The sequence below is a fragment of the Gopherus evgoodei genome, chromosome 7 (assembly GCF_007399415.2).
Source record: "Gopherus evgoodei ecotype Sinaloan lineage chromosome 7, rGopEvg1_v1.p, whole genome shotgun sequence".
In the NCBI taxonomy this organism is placed as follows: Eukaryota; Metazoa; Chordata; order Testudines; family Testudinidae; genus Gopherus; species Gopherus evgoodei.
The window spans coordinates 124,731,034-124,757,032 of NC_044328.1; the positions used below are offsets into that span (position 1 = coordinate 124,731,034).

Below are 25,999 nucleotides of genomic sequence, written 5' to 3' on the forward strand. Positions count from 1 at the left end.
GTGGCAAAGCGAGCTTTGCGGTGGAGGCTGACAGCTTGTGACCCCCCATGTAATAACCACGTGACCCCCTGAGGGGTCCCAGCCCCCAGTTTGAGAACCCCTGATCTAGTCCAACCCTTTGCTCAAAGCAGGACCAATCCCCAAATGGTCCCCTCAAGGATTGAACTCATAACCCTGAGTTTAGTAGGCCCGTTCTCAAACCATTGAGCTATCCTTTTGAAGGTAAATCTTCCTTGCGGTTTGGAACCCTTATCCCAGCTCCACACCCCGTTTGCAAAACTCCCTACTTTACATCTCCCACCCTATCCCACCCTCACAGGACCTGTTGTTGGGAAAAGGCCATTCTGAGATCTAATTAATCTCCTTTCTAATGGGAACTAGCCCTGACTAGAACAGTTTAACTAAGAAACTCACTGTTTTGCCTTTTACGGAGACAGGAGATATATATTCCCTCTGACTAGTGTTTTCTACTCTGCGAATTAATGAAAGATACAAATAATCTGTCATTGTGAGATCAGACTTTGACCCCTTGTCTCCAGCAAATGAGCACAAAATCTGGAAAGAAGAGCATTGGCCCACCCAGGTCAAAAGACTTTTTTTCATGCTTATTTCATGCCAGGGATAATTCTGCTAACCATATTAATATTCTCCCTGTTCTGCAGAGGGTCTGTCTTAGACTTGTGTTTTCAAGCTTTGGCATGTTTACACTAATGATCTGGAGGGGGATGAGTCATATTTTAGTTTCTTAATCTTGCCAAACTCTACTTTAAAATATTTGAAGGAGCTAATGCAGGAAGCAGACAGTGAGGGCGTTGAACTAATCTTGGTCATAGTTTTATTTTCCTGGTTTAGAAAATATTATATCAGTGCCTTTCTCGTTCACAGAAACAGCAGGCAGAGGTCCACCATGGCAAAGACCTGGGTTTTTAAGTGTCCAGTAGCTCTGGTTTTGGAAGACTGTTGTGGATTTCCACCTCCCTTCAAGAAGCAAAGCTCCCTTGCAGAGTTGTCCCTAGGGGACGGCGAATCGGGGCAACTGCTCCAGGCCCCGCACTTTGAGGGCCCCGTGGGTTGGCGTGATTGGCCAGTGCTGCATCAGTGACGGGTGAACCACTCACTGGGGGCGGCTACCCCCAGCCCCGCCCCTTCCACCCATGGGAGAGTGCGCCCAGCCCCAGGAAGGTGGGAGGCATGGCTCCAGCCCCCTGGAGCCCAGCAGCCCCGCCAAAGTGGGGCCCAGGAGGGGGAGCATTGTTGTTGGGGCCGCGCCTGGCTATTTGGGGAGGCACCACCTCCACTAGCCTCCTTTACCTGCCCCTGATGTGGTTGGTCCCAGAAATGATGTCACTTCTGTCCTGGGCCCCGCATCCCCCTAGGGACAGCCCTGTTCCCCTTACTAAGCTATGTCGACACTTTGCAGCCTATAGCGGCACAGCTTCAGGGCTGCTGCTGCGCCACTGTAGCGCTTCAGTATAGACCGGTGGTTCTCACCCCACAGGCTGTTTGTGGGCCAGTCAGCACACAGCTGCAGCCCCGTGACATCCTCAGAGTTATACAGGTAGTATATATATTGTTTCCATGCGGCCACATAACACACAGAGAGATGCATATGCAGCCTACTGTGGTATAGATACTACAACAACAGGAGGGGTTCTCCTGTTGCTGTAGTAAATCCAGCTTCCCGAGAGGCAGTAACTAGGTCAACGGTTGACCTAGCCCTGTCTACATGGGGACGTAGGTCAGCTTAACTTTGTCATTCAGGGGTGTGGATTTTTCACACACCCCCCATCATGACATTGCTGGGTCCATCTACTTTTCTAGTGTAGACCAGTCCCAAGACACAGCAGTGTTTATAACATCTCTAAACTAAGGTCTGGTTTACGCTGTAAAGTTATCTCAGTGTAGCTATGTCAGTCGGAGTGTGAAAAAACTTCTGCTGACCTAAGCTCCCAGTGGAGGTGCCAACAGAAGAGTTCCCTTGACATAGCTAACTTAGGCCTGGTCTACACCTAAAATTTAGGCTGACCTAGTTGTATCACTCAGGGCTGTTAAAATGTTTGCACCACTGTAGACACAGCTAAGATGACAGAGCAATTCTGCTGGCCTAGCTACTGCCTCTTGAGAGGGTAAATTTACTGCAGTGACGGTAGTCACTACAGGAAGTGTCTCCACTACAGAGGCGTAGCTGCAGCTGTGCCACTCTATTGCTTATGTGTAGACATTGCCTTGCTCAGGGAGTTAGTGTTTGTACATTCACAGGAAAACCCCTTCTGTGGGTGCAGGCCAAGCCTACGCTACTGGGCTATGCCAACATAGCTATGTATCTAGAGTCTCCGTTGTGTAATTAGGAGCAGAGATCCAGTTTGCGTGGAGCAGCGCCTAAGGATGTGAGGAGTTGCTGCAGAGACCATACACTGTTGCTATTTTGGAGGGCGGGTTAGGGTCTGCAAGGATCCAATAACCCCCTATTCCCTCTCTCCTCTGCCCCCTGTATACTGCAAGCAGAGAGTTTTCCTCAAGAGAGAGGAGAACCATGCCACCGTCGTTAGGGACTGTACTATTGCTATAGATTTTACCTGGCTCTGGAGATGAACAGCATTGTAAAACCCTATGGATGGGGGCAGAACAGAGTGCTGTAAGCTGCCACTTACGGCAGGATCTCACACCTCGATTATAAAACATTGAAATGAATTATTATAATTGCTCAGTATGAAATTGTTTAATATGAAAGAACGCCACCACATCATTGACTTTCTATGGCGCTTGTGTTGCAAGGTACCTTAGGCAATTCTGAAACTCTCCCAATCAATCTTTCTGCTGAAAGGAAATCTTATTCTCTTTGGCCTCAATCCCATAAGCAGTTCTTTGTGGGTGGGCCCCTGCACCCTTTCAGAGCCCCGCTGAACGCAGTTACTTCAGCAGCTCCAGTTTGCAGGATTGGGGCTTCAGAGGGAATAGTTACAGGAAAACTCACTATCTGTTTCCCAAGTCCTGTGCTTTGAAAGGTAAGGTGAGTCTTTGGAACCAATACCAATGCAGGTATGGACGCAAACAAATGAACAAGGAAGAAAAAGTGGTACAAATATTTGAGTGTGATTACCAATAATCTTTTTTGTGATTCTGCAGCAGATTCTGGTGACCAAGACGAGCACAATATACATAGTATAAGAGAAACAGCGCCACCTCCTGTGAATAATAGCATCACCGCCATTCCCACCACGGAACCATCTCAGAAGCTCCCTCAATACCTACCTCCTTCTGCAGAGGAAAACCTAGGTCCTCTACCTGAAAACTGGGAGATGGCCTATACCGAGAATGGAGAAGTCTATTTTATAGAGTAAAGCTCATATTTTGTTTGTGTGTGTGTGTGTGTGTGTGTGTGTGTGTGTGTGTGTGTGTGTGTGTGTGTGTGTGTGTGTGTGTGTGTGTGTGTGTATAAAATCTCTGTCTGTAAATGTACATACAAACCATGTGTATTTAATGTCTACAGTTGCTTTTAAGAACTAAAAGATCTTGACCAGTTATAAGACATTGTTGCAATGCTCCTGCTTGGGCATTTTCTGAGTGGACCAAGCAGCCAAACTCTTCCAGAGTTCAAAGGTGTTGGAGATCCAATAAATTTGCAGAGCAACTGTAGTTTTTTACAAAAATATTTACAAGAGCCACAGGCAGTTAAAAATATTGGTTAGCTTTTTAGTTTGAGATGAAAGCTAACTGAAAGGAGTTAAGAACTCACTTTCAGGGTCTGCCTATGTACATCAGAATGGTCAGGGGAAAATTCCTCCAACCCCTTGCTCAGTCAGTAGCAGAGCCAGGGAGTTAACTTGGTTCACTGCTGTTCTCATTAAAGAGAAGGGTCCAAATTGGATGCTGACATGCTCCAGTGGGCTTGCACAGGGCATAACTCAGAGCAGAATTTGGCACACAGTATTTGGAAGAGCCAGGAAGACATAGCGTTGTGGATGCTTTTTGCTGGACAGCTTTGTAGTGTCAGCCACTTTAAGGTAGTCGCAATATTGATTTTTTATATCATAAGTAATAGTCTCTAATTGTACTTAAAGAGACTTATTAAGACTTGAGCAGCTGCTAAAACAAGACCCGCTAATACGAGAGATTCCGCCGACAGAATTAGCTTGTCATCAGAAGAGTGCAAATAGTGTTTGTAGCCTGAAAACAAGAAGCTAAACAAATCTCTTATCTGTCTTTATGGGTATGGAGCAAGGAATTGGAATTTGGTTCTAAAGGTTAGAATATTGTAGTAATGGAAACTGAGGCCCTCTATCTACAGACCAAATACAGTACATCCAGATACAAAGCTGGCTTTTCCTTTATATAGTACTTAGACCAGAACCTCTGCTTTGACATGTTAAAAACCCCAACTATTTTCTGTGGGTAAGATAACTGCCAAACTGACTTTGATTTAAAGGAGTTATGCTACATTATTTGCTGGTGGAGTGACTGTGATCCTCTGTCTAGAACTGAAGTGATCGTGTCCTTTGAGAGAGATTCTTAGGAGGTCACGCCACCGGCAGGGGCAGACTGGCAGGCACTTCAAAATGGCATCCTCTGTGCAGCATGGCCTCGCATACACTGTATGTGCAAGATTATGCTAGAGGGGGTGAGGTCATGCTTCTGGGATAGGCCCAGGTCATTTCCAGAAGTACCAGAATGCCCAGTATTCTGAGGATATAGCAGTAGTCATCCTATTTGTGTTTCAGTTTGAACCAAGATATGTTCATTATACTAAACATGGTGCTCTGCCCTCAGTTGTATCTGAATGGTGATTTTGTGCTACTACCTTCATTCTTTGAAACGCTTTTTGGAGGCAGAGTGATTTATTACATGTTTATGCAGTCTCCTAATGAGCGAAAGCTCTGAATTTCCAAATGGTCTTTAAAAACTTCTTAGACCTTTTTTGACAAAAACTAGGTAGGAGAAGGATGTTTCTGTTGTTAAAATCATGTACGTGTCCACTATAACTTATTTCTGGATCTGTCTTACTTCTATGTGCATACTTGATTCTTTAATGCTGTTGCAAGTTATGCCATAAAGCAGGGAGAAGAGAGAGGATGGGTGTGATTCAGTTCATAACAAATAATAATGATCTCAGCTTTTGCCTGCAGTTCAACTGAGTTTCAGCGTAACTTTAGAAAAAGAAAACAAATCCCGCCCAATGATTTTATACACCTCACTGGTTACAGGGTCAGGAGCAGAAATTCCATGTGAAAGGCTGCTTTTATAATATGGCCTATCCAAACAAAACCAGGGAATATTGCAAAGAGCACAAAAGTTTGTTCTCCTGAGTTTATCCGATGGAGGAGGATTAGATAAATGTTGTATGCTTAAGCTAATGAGCTTATGGCAGGGTTTCTCAAACAGGGGTTGCCACTTGTGTAGGTAAAGCCCCTGGCGGGCCGGGCCAGGCTGGTGTGTTGACCTGCCCCGTCTGCAGGTCCAGGCGATCGCGGCTCCCACTGGCCACGGATCACTGCGAGCTGCTGGAAGCTCCCATCGGCCCGGAGCAACGATCCACGACCAGTGGGAGCTGCGATGGGCCAGACCTGCGGATGGAGGCGGTAGGTCAACACACTGGCCCGGCCCGCCAGGGGCTTTCCCTACACAAGTGGTGACCCCTGTTTGAGAAACCCTGGCTTATGGAATTCTCCTGTCATTGGGAATGACCTACCAGACTGACACTTGCTAAAAATATGCAAATACTGTACCCATCCATATCACCACCATTTTCCCTAGCAAACCACAAACTTATTATACATTGGAGGAGCCCCTCTGCTTTATTATTGATGATTTGCCTTGTTTTGCTAGAGTTCAATTTACTAGTCTGAGAAACCCAAACCACGACCAATGAATTCATCAGAAACTCTCTGAAATGCACAAACTCTCTGAATGTGTTCCTTCTGCAATGGGAAGGCATAACGAAATGGGTGACATCAAGGACCTTTTACTGCAGCAGTCAGACACAAGAATAAGTCAGACATGGAGTCATACTGGTTGGCTGTTTGTCCTGAAAGGAGCATAGTCCTCATTACATTATTTCTTCGTTCACAAGGAGTGTTGTGAGGCCTAGTTAAAGTTTGTTAAACCTCTTTGAGAACCTTGAATGTGGAGTGATCAGTTTTGATATGACATTAGAAGTAAGAACCATTAAGCAGAGCCAAAGGCTAAGCTAGACAAATTTCAGGTTTAGAAGACTAGTCTCTCCAGGTTAGATATTATGCAGAAGAATGCATCAAGCACCAGGACTAGTTTATAGATTTAAGAGATTGTTACCCCTTGTTCTATGACACAAATGAAAATTAGGAGAAAAGAATCACTACAAAGTATATTTAAAGAGGACATACACACAATCTTCATCCTTGGGACCGAAGTCAGGAGCAGGTCCGTGGACTCATGAATAGAAAGAGTTGGAAGTTGCGCTGGTCACGATTTCCATCACAGATTTTGATAGAAAAGTTTTTCCTCTTAATAGGAACATTTTCACTGGAAGTATCTGTTCTGATTGATGTTTTCTGTCAAAACCCAACAAATTTCAAAGAAAAATGTAGCTGAAAATAAAAAAAAAAGTTGAAAATTTTCCTGAGGAAATAACTCATTTCCCAGCCAGCTGTCAATGGTAGATGAGTCCATGAGTTAGCCTCCACATTAAAATGTGATCCAGAGTGTAAATGAAAGTTTGCCCGTCTCTGCTATAGTTACTCCTGTGGCCTTACACATGAATTTCTGACTTCTAGTGGTGACTATTTTTAAAATCTCAGATTTTTTTCTGTCAATGCTGAAAGTCTCCTGACTTGCTAGCCTGTTTTATAAAACATAACATTGTTATATTCCTTCTGAAATAAAAATATGCTTTCAGCTCAGTTGAATAATAGGAGGGCACATGTTTTTCTGTCACTGGTACTTTAGCTCGATTTATTAACAAAGGTCATATTTCCATTTCTGGTTTGCAGCCATAATACTAAAACAACATCTTGGCTAGACCCACGGTGCCTGAACAAACAGCAGAAGCCACTAGAAGAATGTGAAGATGATGGTAAGGGACTGAAAATAGTGAACTAAAACTTAGTGTGTTTGCTCTAATTTAGGTAAATAGATTTTTTCCCAAAAAAACAATACTATGATTGCAAAATGTAAAATAAAGAACAGGAAATGCACAGAGATAACCAATATGAACACATACGTAAGGTGAATCATCATGATTTTCAAATGATCTCAAGTCAAACAATCGCAGAAGTACTAGAACTAGGAGGCATCCATTTTTGCACAAAAGAATTTGAATGTTCATTGTTGCAGAATGAGACCAAGATTCTTTGAATGCATGTGCTAACTAGCACGCCTGTGCAGGCACAGAGTAAATGGTACTCCGCATGGCCCATTGCCTTATGTTGTGGTTAGTATGTTTTAAGTGGCTCCAAAGGACATTATTTCTCATTTGGGTAGAATTAAAAGGTTAATGTATTGCTTACCTTTTGAATGTTACATTCTGATTATCATTGCTAAAGAGAAATTATATTTGAAATCATGGATTTTTATCACTTAATTTGAACAAATATCATTTTGCATTCCTTGAGATGTTGAAAATGCAAGCCAGTTTGAAGGCACATAAATAAATCAAGCATCCCAATATGTGACTGGAAGAGGAGGTATTTCAGTTAAGTTTACCTTTAAAACTTGCAAAGAATAATAAAGGCCAGTAAAATATTTGTGAAAATATACACACACATTTTGGTCCATTTACCTTTAACACATACCCAAAAAAACAAAACAGGAAAACAATGGCATTTTAACTGGCACAGTGCTAGCCATGAGCATTTTAGAGGATCTGAATTATTATCCTAAAGTTAATTTGGAGATTATGATCAATCACTTTCTCGCTCAAGCTATTTGTTAGTCAGGCTCCTATGCTTTAGGGGTATTATCTTACTTAGGAAGGGAATGGACCTCATTGTTTCAGAAGTCACTTCTAAGTTGCTGTTACAATCTTGTAAATTGTTGACCTCCATTTTTTTTCACGTCTGAGTTTTTTTCACATATAATGCCTTGATTTGACTGAACAAACCACTTTTACTTGAGGATACGAGGTAGTTGTACATGTGGCTAATGGACTTGAATGCTCGCAAAATACAAGATGTCTTGTGATTGTACAAATTTTAGACAAGACACTGTGCATTCAGTTTTTAGAGGCCTGCTTGAGAGCCCTTTGAAATTTTGGCCTCTTCTGTCCGAGACTAGATCTTGCAAAGGTTGTAGGACTCCAGGCACAGAGATCCTTCATCCCGGGTTGATCCCTTTGCAGGACTAGGGTCTAAAAATAGGTACATCACTGGGACCTCGGAGAAACAATTTAAAATAGAACATAAACAGCAGCCTAAGCTTTCTCCTGGCTGAGGCTAGAGTTTTCCTTGAAGCACTCCTCTGTCCTAACTTCCTCTTCAGAGCACGGCTCCAACTCCTGTTTATAATCTGGCTGAAGTTAACAAGATGCACCTGCCACTGAGAGTCAGCAGGAAACACCCTGCACTTTCATACAGGGTCAGGAAACAAGAATCAGGATGACTTACCAAAGAATCCCCTACATTCTGATACCACATGCCAGAGTCTGCCGTTCTCTTATATCCTCATCCCTTTGAATTAAAAAATGGGTATCTGAACAGCTTGTGTAATTGGGACAGTTAATTTATAACTGTGTAATCTCTTTGTAAAAAGTAGCTGTGTCTTTGTTTAGCAGCTCCTTACTTTCAGCTCATTTTATCATTTCTGCCTCTATTTGCTAATGAATTATTATTTTTCTAACAGCAAGTAGTAAAACTCATTATGTCCAAGGTGCATTTAGTGCACCGCACACTTCTACTTCGCTGTTCTAGTCTTTCTTTATAGTTCAATAAAAGCTCCTAGGTGTGAAGAAAAGGTAAAATAACATTGCAAATCCCAAATGACAGTCTGATCCAGCCAGAGTGGACAGAAGATTACTCATGTGAGTAGCTCCACTGAAAGCTCTGGGGCCACTCCCAGGAGTAAAGTTGCATGTCTGTTTTCAGGCTTGGTCACATCATGTGTACAGTGGATAAAGTAAATACTTTGAGTGTTATACATCTTTTCAAACTTGTTTTGAATTTTAGCTGTGTTGTATTCTTTCCATGGCAGGGTACAGATCCCTGAAAGTTTTCTATTGTTTATCATATGAAGAAAATGCTTATTAGCATTTTACACACAAATGTCTAACCACTTATGCTAGCCTACTATAATACAAACAGTTCATGGGTAAATTAGAGCACATAAAGTATTTCTTCAGTGTCATAGTTATCAACAGCAATTTAATGGTATTGTATCTCTTGTGTGTCATTTATTAACATAGCGAATACTCTTCTGTTACGTCCCATCTTGTTTTACCATCTGCATTCTAGTTGTGTCATCAACTTTCATTTTCTGACTGCAGTATTATTCATAAGCTAAGCGATACCGTAATCATCTGTCATTGTTAACTGATGAAAATGAGGTCTCTTCGAAGCTAATGCAGCTCCATCTGGGTGTCAGGATCTTTACTGTGCATCTGTTTTGCGGGATTGGAGCCTTAGGCCCCATCTGAGCAAGGCACTTAAGCACATGCTTAACTTAAGTGCATAAGGTAGTCCCAATTAAGTCAGGAGAGCTACCTATGTATTCCATTTAGATGTTTATTTAAATACCTCACTGACCTGGGTTCTAAGTGACATCCTATTTAAGGGCAAAGAGTTTCTCTCAGATCTGCACTCAGCTTTGGTCTCCTGATAAATATATAGCCATATGCATCTGAGAGGAATGTTTTGCCATAAAAATGATGATCATGCAAATTTGTTTATCACTTGGTCTAATCAAATGTTGGCATGAAAGTAGCTGATGCACAATTATTTTAACAGTGCAAGAACCTATTCTTTCATGACCCACATCAAGATCCATAAATACTCTGATCACTAAGATGTGATAAACTGAGAGTTTGGTCTGTGCAAAATTGGTGTTGGTTCTTCTGTTTACTATAGCAATATCTTGCTTGCTGTTGGTATCTGAAATTTTCTTTTAATTTTTTCTATCTCATTTACTGCTCTTCCCTTGGAGAAGAAGGGGTACACACGGAGGAACTGGACAGTGAACTAGGTAAATCATCCATCTCTCATTTTGCTATGTGACTGACTGTACCAGTGTTAGCCTCTCATTGCTTGACCTCTCCTCTGTGTCATTTTTGCATCTTTCAAGTTTTTAATTTCAACAAGGCCTAATTCAGTAACAAAATGTATCAGGATTTTTGGCACTGAAAATAGATTTTTTCCCCCCCATTATGTGGAATCTTAAGGCATAGTTCTTATGGTATTGGATCCCAAAGAAGAGAAACAAAGCAAGACCTCAGTCTTGCAAAGGCTTGAGAACATGTTTACCCTTATGCTCATTGGGTTTTAATTTTCACCCTGATGAAGTCAATGGAGTTTTGCCATTGACTTCAGTGGGGTCTGGATTTCAGCCAGTGAGTAGGTCCATTGACTTCCAAGTTATGTGAAGGGTAAACACATATATAAGACTTCTCAGGATTAGTACCCAGCTTTCCAGATTAGAGAAGCTAAGTGAAATTTGGAAAACTGGTTAAAAATATCCCACAGAATGTTTTTGCTAAGTTTGTCAATGAAACAGCAGAAATTTTGCCCCAGGAGTTGATGTTATAAATCAAGAATAAATTGATTTTAGATGGTGAGGTCTAGTGATAGTTTCTAAGTGTTTTTGAAGAATGCAATCATAATATCTAATCTCATTTAGCATTAGTTAGTTCAGTCTGTAATTATAGTGCAGAGAACTATTAGACCGTTATTTCTGCTCCACATTCTAGTCCATTTTGAGAGCTGAAAGGGATGAGTATGTTATATGTGACTGTATTTTCCTTAGGTCATTCATTGCTTTAAAGAAATTTATAGCTTTGTATGGTAGCTGATTATATTACAGTGGAATTAATCTCTGGTTTCCGTAATTACTTGAAAGTGTAGACTGCATCCTATTTCTGTGTGATTGATATGCCAGAAGCCATCAATAAATATTGACTGCTTTTTAAAAAGCTATGCAAGAAGCTGCCCATGGGGTTAGTGCGGCTGGAATAATGTTTAGAACCTAACTCCTTTTAGTGCAACACTTGGAAAGAGATTACATAAAGGAATAATTTATCAATTCCTGTAGCAGGTGTTGGCACAACTCACAGTGCTAAGGTTTCCATTGCGATGGCTGGTAATCTTTCACAGACTAAAATAACATCAAGAATAAGTGCATGAAGACAGCTGAACCTAAATGTATTTTTAATTAAAATCTCTCAAAAACAGTAAAGATGAAGTAATAATAGTATAAAATAACAAGATTATGGGTAACAACTAAACTTAAATGTTTACTCCTTGTATTACCCTTCAGCACAGAGGCTAACTTTAAGGGAAGGATGGACAGGCGTAGTAGATTCAGGGAAGACGATTGGTTGATAACCATGGCCCTGATCCTGCACCAACTCACACATGTGCTTAACTTTACTAATGAGTAGTTTGATATCCTTGGGACTCCTCACAGTAGTATGGACAAGTGTTTGTAAAATCGGGGTCCATATAAATACTACAGGGGTTTACAACCATTACAAGAAGGAAGTTTAACATTTGCAGTGGTTCAGTCAGTGCCAGCAAGGTCAGTGAAGTATTGTCAAAACATATCAACAAAATCTCCAGTACAATAGGAACACCAGTGGTTAGTATAAATTTGTTTGTGCCAGAGATTAACGCACCTAGTTTAACTAAAGTTTAACATTTGTTTTCTAAATGTGAGAAAATTTAAATAGAAATCAACTTGAAACTTTCACAATATTTTGTATTTCTCTTATATTTTCTAAAGAAACTGATTTAATAGGTAGTAATATAGATGACCTCTGTTTTAACAGAACAGTGCTATTTTAGGATAGAAATTAAACACTTAGGGAAAGATTTAACACTGTTACACATGGGCAACTCCTACTAGTCTTGTCTACACTAGGAACACTGAGACCTGTAATTCACTTCTGTGCAGTTCAACCAGTAGTAGCAATATCGGAGACTGCAGAATAAATTGCAGGCTGGTAAAAATCTCTGAGCTTGACCTCCAAAATGACTATGATCAGTCAAGCTCTGGTGAATTTCAGGACTTAGTTTTCTAGTGTAGGTCCATTGGCATTTATGAGCTATGACTCGTAAAGGGTGGAATGCTCCAGCAAGAGGTCTCAGGGCTAGAGTCTTACATGGGTGCAGAGGGGCAAGGAAACTCAATCTGGGCTGGTGGTTTTTCCTTATTTTCAGGGATTTATCACTATTGTAGGTTGGAACACTGACGAACAGACTCTCAGCTAGGAACGGGTTTTGACACCATGCTTAAAAATATAAGTTGGGCACTTAAAGCCAAATGAATAGGTTGTTGCTCTTGTTCTGAATTAATATTAGATTATAATCCTCCATGGGGGTCCATACGAGTGTCCCCTCATAGAACCATATGGGACTGCAGGAATGGGGATTCCTTTCCTGGGTCGAAGCTATATTCTATGATCTAATTTCTCTGACTCATCTTGAAGATGGGTGGAGGTGGGGGAGGGGGGCATTTAAAACAACCCAGATATTGGACTTTGCAAAGTGGGTGCTACTAATGCAGAGTAACATTGTGCTTTAGAGCATTTCAAAAGACTTATTAGATTCCTGGATGTGGATAGACTACTTATGGCTCCAAAGCATCAGTTCTTATCTTGTTGGTTTTCAACACATGTAGAAATGTGTTTTGTTAAATTTAAAACTGCTTAAAGAAGTATTTATCCAATAGCCTGGAATGTCAGTGGAGTAATTCCAAGGTCCTTGTTTTGTGACCTTCCGTAAATGTTCTTTTCTTTTACAGAAAATAAAAATGAAATATTAATACTAAAAACATTTTAAATAAAGATAAGGCAATGACACTGGCCAGAAACAATAGCATGAGATTTGAAAATAAAATAAACATTATTTAAGGTTGTGACACACAAAGCGTAGCCAACAAACATTACTCTCCAACTTCAACTTTAACTCTTGTTTTGGTGCTCTACTTTAGTCTCTCATTCCAATCTGGCCTCCACAGCCCTCTGCTTCCACAATGGAATAAATTAAGAATGAAACGTCAGCCAATACTTTTGACTCTTTTGATTCTTCTCTGTGTTAGATCTTTAATTGTTTGAAACTTTTTGACTAAATCCCACCCTTTCCATCATTCAAATCAGTGGGAGTTTCAACTGAGTAAGGACTTCCAGGATCTGGCCTTTAGTTTTGCACTTCCATTTTAATATTGACATTACTTCTGTGCTTTGTAGAGGAATGTTCAAACCCATTCATTTGGTAGGCATAAAATCTTCTGAGCAGATCTCTTTTGCAAAGTGGTTTCATACCCCAAAGTTAGCACTGGCTTGCATTTGGTTGCTTATGTCTCAAGGAATCCAAAGATGCTTAAACCTGATAAGTATAAAAATAAAGAATAGGGGGAAAACATGGCTTTTATTTGCAAAAAAGGGACTTGTGGAGCAAAACCCACAAAATTAATTTCTCTGATGTTCAGCCAATTCTGAATGCAAACATAAACTCTGAGTAATTACCCCATATGTGTTTGTATGACTTCTCCTTATTTTCAGTCTGAAATTATTTGTGCCTTTATGGCAGTGTAGCTGATGTCAGTAAATACTGAACAGTACAGTTATGTTATTCTGATTAATGGGCCACTGCTTGATTGTATTGGCTACGCAACTGATACCATTAATAAAAATAAATCTTTGCATTCCATAATGAATAAACACAGATTATTTCCCATTGGTCATGTCAACTTGTCAATAAGTGCTGCTTTTATGAGGAATTCTTTCTCATTGGGGTATTTTAATAGTCTTCATATGCATGCTTATTGTATGGTGGCGGTTCTTTCTTTAAAGTAACTTGTGTAGTACCCAGGGCTGGCCTTACCATTCAGGGCCACCCAGAGGATTCCGGGGGCCTGGGGCCATCAGCGGCAGGCGGCTCCAGTGGACCTCCCGCAGGCGTGCCTGCGGAGGGTCCGCTGGTCCCGCAGCTCCGGTGGAGCATCCGCAGACATGCATGCGGGAGGTCCACCGGAGCCGCAGGACCAGCGGACCCTCCGCAGCCATGCCTGCGGGAGGTCCACCAGAGCCGTGGGACCAGCAAGCGGCAGGGGGCCCCCCGCGCAGCGAAATGTCTAGAGCCGGCCCTGTTCAGCGGCGGGGGGCCCTTCCATTCTGGGACCCGCCGCTGAAGTGCCCCGAAGACCCGCGGCGGGGGCCCCCCACCGGCGAATTACCGCCGAAGCGGGACCCGCCGCCGAAGTGCAGCCCACTCTTCGGCGGTAATTCGGTGGCGGGGGGCCCCTGCCGCGGGCCTTCAGGGCACTTCGGCGGCGGGTCCCAGAACGGAAGGGCCCCCCGCCGCCGAATTACCGCCGAAGACCGAGTTGCACTTCGGCGGCAGGTCCCGCTTTGGCAGTAATGCAATGGCGGGGGGTCCTTCCGCCCCGGAGCGGAAGGACTCCCCCACCAGGAAAGACCGGGAACGGAAGAAGCTCCGGGGCCCGGCCCCGCAAGAGTTTTCTGGGGCCCCTGAGCGAGTGAAGGACCCCGCTCCAGGGGTCCCGAAAAACTCTCGTGGGGGCCCCTGTGGAGCCTGGGGCCTGGGGCAAATTGCCCCTCTTGCCCCCCCCCCCCCCGGATGGCCCTGTTACCATGAGGCGAACTGAGGTGCCAGACTGTGGGTGGGGCGCCACTAGGACCCAGAGTGTAGAAAATTGTGTCTGTTGCTGGTGCATATGTATTCTCTCTGCTCCAGATGCACAGAGATGGTGGAGTGCTGTGCTGGAGGAAGTCAGGGGCCCAGGAGGGGGAGCATTGTTGTCGGGGCCGCGCCTAACTATTTGGGGAGGCACCACCTCCACCAGCCTCCTCTACCCGCCCCTGGCGTGGTCGGTCCCTTTCAAAGTTTTGGCCCAAGCGAGGGGGATGGGGACGTCATTTGAGCTCCCCGCCTCAGGTGCCAAAATGTTGTGGGCTGGCCCTTGTAGTACCTCAGGACCTAAAGCCATTGGGAACTTTGTTTGATTCAGTGGGAGTAGGATCAGGCCCTTGAGTAATGCATAGAGTTCAAATAACCCTCACTACTATGCTGAAGTGATCATAGAATCATAGGACTGAAAGGGACCTCGAGAGGTCATCTAGTCCAGTCCCCTGCATTTATGGCAGGACTAAGTATTATCTAGACCATCTCTGACAGGTGTTTAGAGGTTTTTAAGAGCAGGTTTAGACAATGATGGAGATTCTACAACCTACCTAGGCAATTTATTCCAGTGCTTAACCACCTCGACAGGAAGTTTTTCCTAACGTCCAACCTAAATCTCCCTTGCTGCAGTTTAAGCCCATTACTGCTTGTCCTATCGTCAGAGGTTAAGATGTTCACTGATTGTGGTTAAAGAAGTACCATATGCCTCCAGTCTAGAAAATCTGCAGGCACAAAGTGGGGATAGAGTTCCAAATGCTAATTTCATCTTCAGACCTGTTTTTAGTAACTGTTCTAATTAAAAAAAGAAAAAAGAAAATGATGTTACATGTGATTATGGCATTACATGCTTTTATATCAAGCGTTCTACAGGGAAGTACATTTGTGTTTGCATAGCATCTAGCATAATGGGCCCCAGGTCCTGAGGGGGACATTTGGGTGCTAACGTAGAAATCATGGTAAATGCTGAAATGTATTTAAGCACGGTTACTGCAAATACTTAGCAGAGGAATAGAAAAAGGTGTACTTTTCCCAAACCAAAACAGCTAGAGAGAGGCACCTCCTAGAGACTCTTAAACAAAGAGTGCATGATTGTTCATTTAACCCAGGAATCTAAATAATAAAATGCAACAAAAAATTGACCTGCTAAAACTATAGGCAATGAGCAGAGGTAACTGCTTTCCACAGGTTTGTTAACCCCGCTCCTGGTAAGGCAACAGTAATATTTGTGCTCATTAGACTATGTACTGATACGGAAATGATTGCTGTGATGATTCTCTTTCCTGATAGTTATTCTGTAAGTGGGAATATGAGCCGATGTGGAATTCTGTAAACCAGGTGAAACGGCGATGCCTGTCTGAAAACTATATCTTTAAGGCATTCATATACCTTTTGTCCCGTCCCCAGAATTGCCTGCTGGTTGGGAAAAGATTGAAGATCCTGTATATGGAGTCTACTATGTAGAGTAAGTGTTGCTTGACGTTTCTGTTTTCAGTGTCAAATAGATAAGAACTTTTTCCAGCTGAATTTGCTGTATCTTTGTATCATTCATTGGAACTGAATGACTCACAGCTGGGGGTAGTGGTATTTGCCTCCACCACTACCACCACCAAAAAAGCGATACGAATAAGCTAAGAATGCTAGTCACGCGTGATGTAAGACAGTCACCCACCCTGATTGCTTTGTTTGTAGCTCGCAGTGCTATCAGAATGCACAGGCCAAGCAACCGAAAGACTCGTACTTCTCCAGGTGCTGGAAGGGAAGAGTTAATATTCTTGGTCTCAGGAAGGAAGGCACATCATACGTTGCTCTTCTGCACCCCCTGGTGGCTGGCCGTGGCTCAGCATTACAGGATGTGACCTAAACAGGAGTGCAGTACACGTAGGGCTTGCCGACATGAGCGTTTAGTTTGTGGCAAGCTATCCACCGCACGCTACCCTGCTGTGGATTAACAGTCCATTTTACCTTGCTGACGCGGATTAACAGTTGGTGATTGAACTTCGATTTAGTCCTCTTTGAAACGGTACCAGATCAAAGTTCATTAATGAACTGTTCTACACATAGAGCCAGGGGTGTGCTTCCCAGCTTGAGGAGATGCACTTCTTTTAGCTCTCATCAAGCTAGTGCACTCAAAATAGCAACCCGGTGGCAGCGTCAGTGGCGGCATGGGCTAGCCATTCTGAGTACAAATGCATCCAGACCTCATGGGTGTGTACTCAGGCACCGAGCCCAATCCACTGCCTATGCCCCTGCAGCTTACGCTGCTACCGGTTTTGCACGAGTATGTCTCCTCAAGCTGGAAATCACACACCCTAGCTCCAAGTGTAGGGATACACTGAAAGGGCTTGTTCAGCTGTATTCTGCATGTGGTCTTATATAGGGAAGAGGCCTACTGGGATTGGAGCATTGGGAAACCTCAGAGTCTTAACGTTCAGTGGCCTGAATTCCTTAATGAATGCATAACTAGAAGTAAAGGCCAGGAAGAGTACTGATCTCTAGATGCCTGAGACCCATTCTTGGCAAAGACAGAATTCTTTTTAGCTGAGATCCATTTATTCAAAGGTAGAATGAGTATGTGATTAATTTAGCAATTTCCTTAGTAAAGCAGTGTGATCAAAATATGCTCTCGTAAAGCAGATTACCGTTTCAATTAAAAAAAACCCAACAAGAAATGAAAAATGACAGTGCTTGTGTAATCAAATAGTAACCATAAAGGTTCTTGTATTGTATTGTAAAGAATTCTGAGTTTAATGTAACTATCTCCAGAATTTGAACAGCTTCCTCTTTATCTACATGACAGATCGCTCTCTTGGGAAATCGGAGAACTCGATTTTGTTTCATCACTGACCCTATAAAATGAATTTTTAATTATGAGTACACTCCTGTCTGTTAGGATGGCTTAGGTTAGCCTTCAGAATAGACATGGAATACAGATTCTATCTGCTTTGGCTCATTTTTGACCCCACCATCTGTGCCTTGGGAACCAAGGTTTAGCAAACTGTATAATTAAGGCCTGACATTTATTTGCCAGAGATATCGGGGGTATTTTTCATCTATTAAATGTCATGCCAAGAGGTCTCTTTCCAGCATTTCCAATGCCTCTTTGCATATGCATGCCCATTAATTTCGGGCCATTCCTTAGTGTGAGATTAAATAGGACTATAACAACAATGTGATATAAAAGACCATTTTATTTAATATCTATCATCTACTAATACAGGTATAAAATAGATTTCTCTCTCTTACACAAACACACTTGTGTTCTGTTACACTGCATGATTTTCATTTCATGAAAAACTTAACTGATACCATTTTTTGGAAACCATTAAATTCTTCACAGCCTTCCACTGATACATTAAATTGACAGTCTCTTATAGAATGCATGAATTTGTTTTCATATGCTTATTAGAATCATTAAATCAACAGTCTAGCATCAGGCTTATTTTAAAAAAATAAGTATCCTTTTTGTGAACCCAATGAAGACAATTCTGAGTGGAACTCTGTAGTTAATGTTCTGCAGTTATTGGCAAACAGCTGTTTTGATTGACGGTAACTATGGAACTGTGGAAAGGATTTCCAGATAGCAGAACACATTTTCTTAATGGTAAACTTTTGTACTGGACTGTAGTTGAGTTTTAACCAAATATAATTAACACTGACTAGGTGCTTAAAACAACTGATGCTTGAAATTCACAGATAATCATTAGAGAAATTGGATATACGTGTTTTGTCTCCACGCATTAGGATTTTTAAGATATTCATCTCAGTAGGTTTTATGCAAAGAGATGCCATTGTGTAAAGAGTAACTGAAATCATCCCTATGACTTGTGTGAAAATTGCACCTGAATCAGTATATTGATGTACTGAAGTTTCTGATACAGATTTTCACTATTTTGTATTGTTTCTTCCAATAGGTGTATTTTGCTAACAGTTTCTCAGTAGAACCAATCAAGTGAAGACTATCCATGGTGATATGTCTCCACAATTGGCTAATGTTTTCATGCTGGTCAGACACATAAAAATCACCATGCTTTTCCTACCTTTGTCATCAGTTCTCCAAGTATTAAAAACAACTGATGATCCAGCAGAGTGCAGCTCTGCAGGTGATTTCAGCTGGGCCTGTGATTCAGAATAAACCTGAAATATTGAGTCCATACCATGCCAGCCTCTTTTGAAATAGAACTTATTGAGGTTTGCAATACGATTGATTGCCTACAGTAAGTGCAGCACATCGTAGCTCAGTGCTGGATTGGTCTTTTTCACAGTTCTGTTATCATTTTCATAAAATTGCTAATGACTGTTTGCAGTCAACACCTCTTGCTAGGCTCACCTTGTGCCATCAAAGCAGAGGGCAGCTGAGAATTGCCCTGGTATAGGGAAATTATAACCTACCATGAAACTGGAATAGCAGGTCCCCTTCACCCTCAGCATAAATTTTTAAGGCCCGAAAGGAAGACTGGGATCACCTGGTCTGATCTCCTGTAAAACACAGGGCAGAAAATCACACGGATTAATTTTTGTATCAAGCCCTTCTGTCTGAGCTAGAACAGATCTCTGAAAAAGGTATCCATCCAGTCTTGATTGAAAGACTTCAAGTGATAGAGACTCTATCATATCCCCAATTAAGTTGTTCCTATGGTTGAGTACCCTCCCTTTTAAACATCTGCCCCTTGTTTCTAGTCTGAATGTGTAGATGTTACGTCTGATATAGCGGGTGATAGGCATGGGTGTGTTCCTGGCCTGTGGTGGAACACAATGCACTCTGACTTGTAGAATGTCCCTCACATATTATAGAGGAAGTTAAAGCAGTTTTGTGACTCTGCTAAATTGCATGGACAAGGTATCTCAAGATCAGGAGTGCAATAAAGATGGCTCAGATACAGCTGTGTGTGTGAGAGAGGGAGGGAGTTCAACACGCCTGAATATTGTGTTCAACACACAGGTTAATACTTTTTCTACTGAATCTATGACTCCATTAAGAAGCTGTCTAATTCACAGGTCTTGTAAATTCCAGCAGAACTTTAATGGCTTCAACAGATTAGCAGTTCTTTAGCAATTTTGTGGCGCTGTCATTTTTTTTATGGGTTTCACAAAAGGGTTAACTTTATCCATCTGGTGCAATGCATGATGCATAGACATTAGGAGTTTCCACACACATTTACAGGTAAGTAAGCTTATTTTGTAGCAGACTTGGGTTGATTTATGTTGGTTTCAAACCAGATTATTTAATGGTTGCTAATTGAAAATACTTCTTGTGCCAAGGTCACACATTCCCCTTCATTCAATCTGTCTTGCTGCCCAGATCTGCAGTGTTACCAGATTTTTTTTTTAAACTTCCCTGAGCTGGGGAATGACTGCACCTCTGGGAATCTGATTAAAGCAGGGATGATGTAGGTCTGTCTTTTAACATGTAGTCAGACAGGGCATCCTTTCTGCCTTAATCTCATTTTCACAGTTAAACTGCTTCTTATTGTAGTTGAGAGAATTAGCCATTCCCGCTCAAGATGTCACAGCAGATAAGTTGTGCTTGTTTTCCTAAATGAGCATTTGGCACAAGTTGGTGAGTGCTTCGCCATATGCCTGGCTGTTCACTTTTTTTGCCCCCTTTGTCTCGGGAATTTCAAGTCTGGCTGTCATTTTTGTTTGCCACACAAAATGTTTCCTAATTTATTGCTCTCTTTCTTCTCCAGCCACATTAACAGGAAGACACAATATGAGAATCCAGTTCTGGAAGCGAAACGGAAAAAACAGCTTGAGCAGCAGCAAGAACAACCAGAAGGTTGGCCCCCGTGGAGAGCATTATGCTCGAAAGATTTGTTAACAGAATATGCGCTCCCTTGAGTTTACAACCCCGCGTGGACATAGTGGTCCTTCATTAAAATACTTACATTGTGATCCCTGTGATTTTAAGGGGTGGATTATACACACAATGAGATATAAAGGGGCACGTAGTTTGTGCTCTTACTAGAAGACTGAATAGCACGAGGCAAAAGAGAAATGATCAAATATATTAGCACTTAATGGCTTCGAATCTCTGAAATGGGGAGAATTTTTTAGCTACTCTTAACTTAATTCTGAAAGATTGATCGGTTGCAAAGCAAGCTTGCTTGCTCCCCAGGAATTATAAAAATCGACTTGTGAGTTTGAACTATGATTTTTTTTTCCAAGGGGTCATTTTGATATTTGGCCTGATACTAATAAAACTTAAAGAGAGACTAGGGAGTAGTATTAAATACGAATTAAACTGCTTTTTAAATTATGCTAAGAGTAAATTCTTGGGCGCTGCAAATATGTTCCAAATCAGTCCGTTATTTCATTATTCTGACACATTTTTGGATTATTAAAAATCATGTAATGCAGCAGTAGCACTGAAATGAAATAGTCTCAGCCATTTAGAATGCAGGTGTGCTATGAAGTTTCTGCATGACACTTTGATTGGCTACATCCCTCGGAACTCACAATGCAAATCCACATAACCAACATGGCCTCCTCCACTTTTCAGTCCTCTCCTCGCTTTTCTAGAAGGTTTAGTCCTACCCAGGTGGGTGATTTTGTTCCATTATAGTTATGTTTTGTATTTTTTCTGTCTCTAGAATGGACAGAAGAGCATCCATCTCTTGGTCCACTGGCTGTTCCAAACCATGCTCCAAACACCCAAGAACCAGTTCGAGAAGCACCAGTGCAAGGTAACATCCAATAAGGTTTTTCCATTATAATGAAACTAATTTTGCCTCCACATTTCTTCAGAAACAGGACCTTCCATAGTAGTGGAGTGAGAACACACAGCACCAATTTCCTGAATTTCTCTAGACTTTGAGAACTGTGGGTCTTACACAGAAGAGGACAAAAATGAAAGTGGGAATGAGATGCCTCTTAGAGAGCGGATTTCTGAAAACCTTTCTTGCGCGCAGTTCAGGTCTTTCAAAAGATACTGAAAATATGAATTAGAATTTTAACAGATTAAAAGCAAATTGTTTAAAGTAGGATATAATGGGTGTGTGCAAATGCCTGTAGAACTCAGCCCCTTCTTGCAATACTGTGTGGTTGAACTATGTTAGAACAAGTTTGGCTGGTGTTATTTTCTTGCCTGTATGGACAGGAAACAAATCTACCAAGGATAAAGTGTGGTTCTTATCATAATGCAGGCTAACGATATTTTATGTTATAATATGATCAGGTCAGAAATGGGATAGGGGGTATGTGGTTGGATGTTACTGCTGCCAAAGCTAGTGTATAACATGAGCAAGTAGGCTGAGAGAGTCGTGCAAATTAAAATTGTTTGACGCCATTGTCCTAGAACTGGTCAATACTTTCTGATGCCAAAACAATGCCTATTGTGTTTGCCACAGTTTCACAGCACACTATTTCTGAAGTGCTCATTAGCTCTGTGAGGCTTGCTCACGTTCCGGCACAAATAGCCACTTGAGTGTCTCACGTTTAGACTTGCCAGGAGAGGGTCCCAGCAGAGAGGTGAGTCGGTCAGTGTTTCCTTTTACTTCTGTGTTGTGAAGCTTTTCATGCCAGAAACGTTTTGGGGAGACCATTGTAACGTGGCTGATGAGGGAGCTGTGCTACTCAGAGAGGGGGGCAGGGGTACTGACAGTCTAGATATCTCAGTAACTGAGGGCTTGGAAGGAAAAATCATATCCCACCGTTGGGACTATTAAGTGGAAACTCCATGAGATAAAATTCAATGCGTTCCTGGAGCCTCTACAAATTTTTCCTGTGTAGGCAACTATCATAATGCCTATTGCAACTGAAGCAAAGTGCGCTCCATAAAACACACAAACATCAGCTCCACTTCTGCAAATCCTCATGCACATGCTTCCATTTAAAAGAAGAGAACTGCTGCTGTGCTTAAAGGGAAGCAAGTGCAAAAGTGTTTGCAGGGTCAGGACCTTATTTACTGATGCCATTTCAATGCTTGCGCAACATTCTGTGTATGTCCCGCTACTCCTGGAAAAGTGGCTTGTCAGAACCATCCCACCGGAAAGGAAGATAAATGCTCGGAGCAACATAAAGGACTTCATAAAAGGGCTGCAGCGTGATCTGAAACTTGCTAGAGCTCAAAGCAAAATCCCCAGGTGAGAGCCTTCCCCTTACACAGCCGGCATGGATTAACTAAGTCCAAGTATCAACAGCCAGAGTCCCCTAGCAGCCTTAATTGTGTGTAACTTGAGCTCAAGCCTTGCAGGTTTGTCGCTAGCACTGTAAATCATTCTCTGACTCAAATAAATAGGTAGTGCAGTGTGCTGCAGGTGTTAGGTAATCGTCCCTGCAGAACAGGGTGAGCCATGCTGCAAAGCAGATGCAACCCGAGGGCAATTAGAATATAATGCAGTCGCCCAGACTTGCAGAGGGAAAGCCATTGGAGGGCGGAGGTGAGGTCTGGTGCAGCTTCTTGGTCAGTGGGAGTTGGGAATCATCATTATCTGAAGCTCCAGGAGGAACAAGGGATCCAGCAGAACCACAGGACAGTGAATCATGTTAGACAACAGCAACCATACTACCCAATAGAACCATCAACATCACATCTCTCCCTTATGCTTTAAGAACAAAGCAAAGGCTATCCAAGCTGCTGCATATTGACGGGGAACTGATCATGTGGAATGTAGCTGAGCCAACAGAACAGGGAATCATCAAGTGATCCGTCCACGGTTGGCTATTCCCAGCTTCTGGCAAAAAAAAAAAAAAAAAAAAAAAAAAGGCTAGGGACTCCATCCCTGCCCATTTCTGAAGTCAATAGAAATCTTTCCAATGACTGCATCAGTCTGTCAATATAATTGTTTCAGTAATTAACGCTTCGTGGCAGATTTTTAATTAAAATGTTAGCTTCAAACTTATTTAAATGTGGGGAAAAAATAAATAAGCAATTCTGAGCCATTGTTTCTGTGCTCTGCAGCTTATATTATAAGCAGCGAGCAAGAAGAGAATATTGAATCTATCATGAGAACTGTATTTTTGTCATGATATTTTTTTTAAGACTAAATAGGGTGTATTTGTCAAAGCAAAAATATGCCGTCCTGGAACGGGTAGAGTGGATTCAAGTGAAAAGAAGAAACAGCTGTCCATCCATTGTGATGGATTCTGTACTGCTTCTCACCGGTCGTGCCATGTGGCGGGGAATGCACCAGGTGCAGGCACCCTTACTCTGGATCCCTATGCACCGTGCTGCAGTCTGGGATAGCCCAGAATCTCCCATTTCCTTCTGTTCTGGGGGCAGTGGTGGGGAGCAACGTAGGGTGATATCCAGTAGCCTTGCCATTCTCCTACTCCAGTGGAAGTTCTCCCATGGCCCGCGGCAGAGCCTTTGCACGCCCTCTACACAACTGGAGCGGCATAAAGTGGCCAAAACCTATTGTTTTAAAAATATATATATATATATTTTTAATACGGACTTTACCTCCCATGTGGGGCATGAGAGGTAGAATGCTGTGCTTTGACTCTGTGTGTAGGGCCGGCTTTAGGAAGTGCGGGACCCAATTCGACCAGTTTCAACAGGGCCCCGGCAGGGATGACTGAAAAAAAAAACCACATGTGAAAAAACATGTGGGGCTTGTACTCACTGGGCGGTGCTCCGAGTCTTCAGTGGCACTTCGGTGGCGGGTCCTTCACTTGCTCCAGGTCTTTGGCGGCACTGAAGGACCCGCCGCTGAAGTGCCACCGAAGACCCAGAGCAAGCAAAGGACCTGCTGCCGAAGTGCTGCTGAAGACCCGGAGCACTGCCAAGTGCATAAAAATTAAAAAGGCGCCTCTAGCCAGGGAAGGGATTCTCACTGGGTGCGGGGTCCGATTCGGGAGAATTGGTGGAATAGGCCTAAAGCCAGCCCTGCCTGTATGTAGTCGGTTTTTAGCTCTTATCCTCTTAAATTTACTTTAAACGTAAGGGTTTAGGGTTACTTTGGGGACCTTTACTCAGCTGATCAGCGCCTCCTGCTCTGGTGACATTACGTGAAAGCTCTAGCCTCCTGGTCACTTGGACAGATGTTCACCAGCACGCTTCCTCACAGCGTGTGCCCTCGCTTGCACTTGCCTCCTCTCGCTCGCTCACACTCATGCCTCCTCTCTCACTCGCGGCAATTATTTCACTCTCACGCTTGCTCCCTTTCTTTGGGAGAGATCAGCTGAGTTGCCCCCTCTTTCATTTCAGGCTCTGCTGTCTGGGAGTGTTGCACAGAGCCCGGAAGAGCAGCAGCTGCCATTCGGCAGCTTGGTGTGTAGATTTGTCTTTCGGCATCCAGTTATAACGTTCATTGAAAGTTAAAAAAATGGACCCCCCTCACCTCCCATTGCAACCAAGAGAGCATAAAAATGCTGCTATTGGCACTATGTATTAGTATACCCAAGAATCATGTTCTTGCTTTTCAAAGAGGCTGTGAGGCAAGTCATTACCTCACATCCTGCTAACATTTTCTGGGGGGAGAACACTTTTTGTACACCCGAAACATAGTTGGGGGGGGGTCACATCTCGCAAAGCAAATAGCACCCTAGAGATCTGCCTTTTGGAGTAGAAACTTGGTGATGAGTTCTTGAATGCATGCCAGCCTTCTGATTATAATGCACATCGAGCCCTGGCAATCCTAGAGTTGTCACCAGGGGTCTCAGTGGTACAGCTTTTTCCCTCTAGGGACCTGGGTAAAAAACAGTCACAAGTGCGGAAATGTTTGATCTCTTGGCAGCAGAGCAGGCAATGTGACTACTTTTCAGAACCCATGCAGTGTCTTTTACATGAACCCTACCACCATAGGACGTTTTATTTATTTATTAAACTTTTAAAACTCTCTTCACTCCATAGCATGCTCCCAGGGAGCATGGATAATGCCCTTTCGGCACAGCCAGTCTGGCCCTGTGATTCCTTTTGTGGTTCCCATGCACCACTGTCGATACTGTTTCATGCACATCAGGCAGAGTCTGGAGAGGAGCATGAGTCAGAGACTGCTTTGGTTGAGCAGGGCAGCATCTGAAGAACATTGCAGTTAATATATAGAGGAGGCTGCAGGGTAGGGGATTATACTCAAGGAAGCGAGATCCCTTCACAAAGCTTGCTTTACTTTTGGTGCAGTTAGGGATGAAAGACCGGGGTGGGGATGAGGGGGTCAGGGGCCTTAAGGACAAAGTAATATGGTCAAAAACTTGTTTAGCTTTCCGTTCACCCAGTAATTCCCGCAGCAGCCTGCCCTGGC

At 42.7% G+C, this 25,999-nt stretch overlaps 1 protein-coding gene across 1 annotated transcript in view; it reads left to right on the forward strand.

Annotated features, from left to right (window-relative positions):
• The window catches only part of MAGI1 (membrane associated guanylate kinase, WW and PDZ domain containing 1), a 503,504-nt gene that overhangs the window by 409,600 nt on the left and 67,905 nt on the right, over window positions 1-25,999 (forward strand). Inside the window, 6 exon segments of the mRNA XM_030568462.1 lie at window positions 3,127-3,337; window positions 6,966-7,048; window positions 10,111-10,146; window positions 16,224-16,281; window positions 20,507-20,595; window positions 21,410-21,502. Coding sequence (XP_030424322.1) covers window positions 3,127-3,337; window positions 6,966-7,048; window positions 10,111-10,146; window positions 16,224-16,281; window positions 20,507-20,595; window positions 21,410-21,502 — 570 coding nt within the window.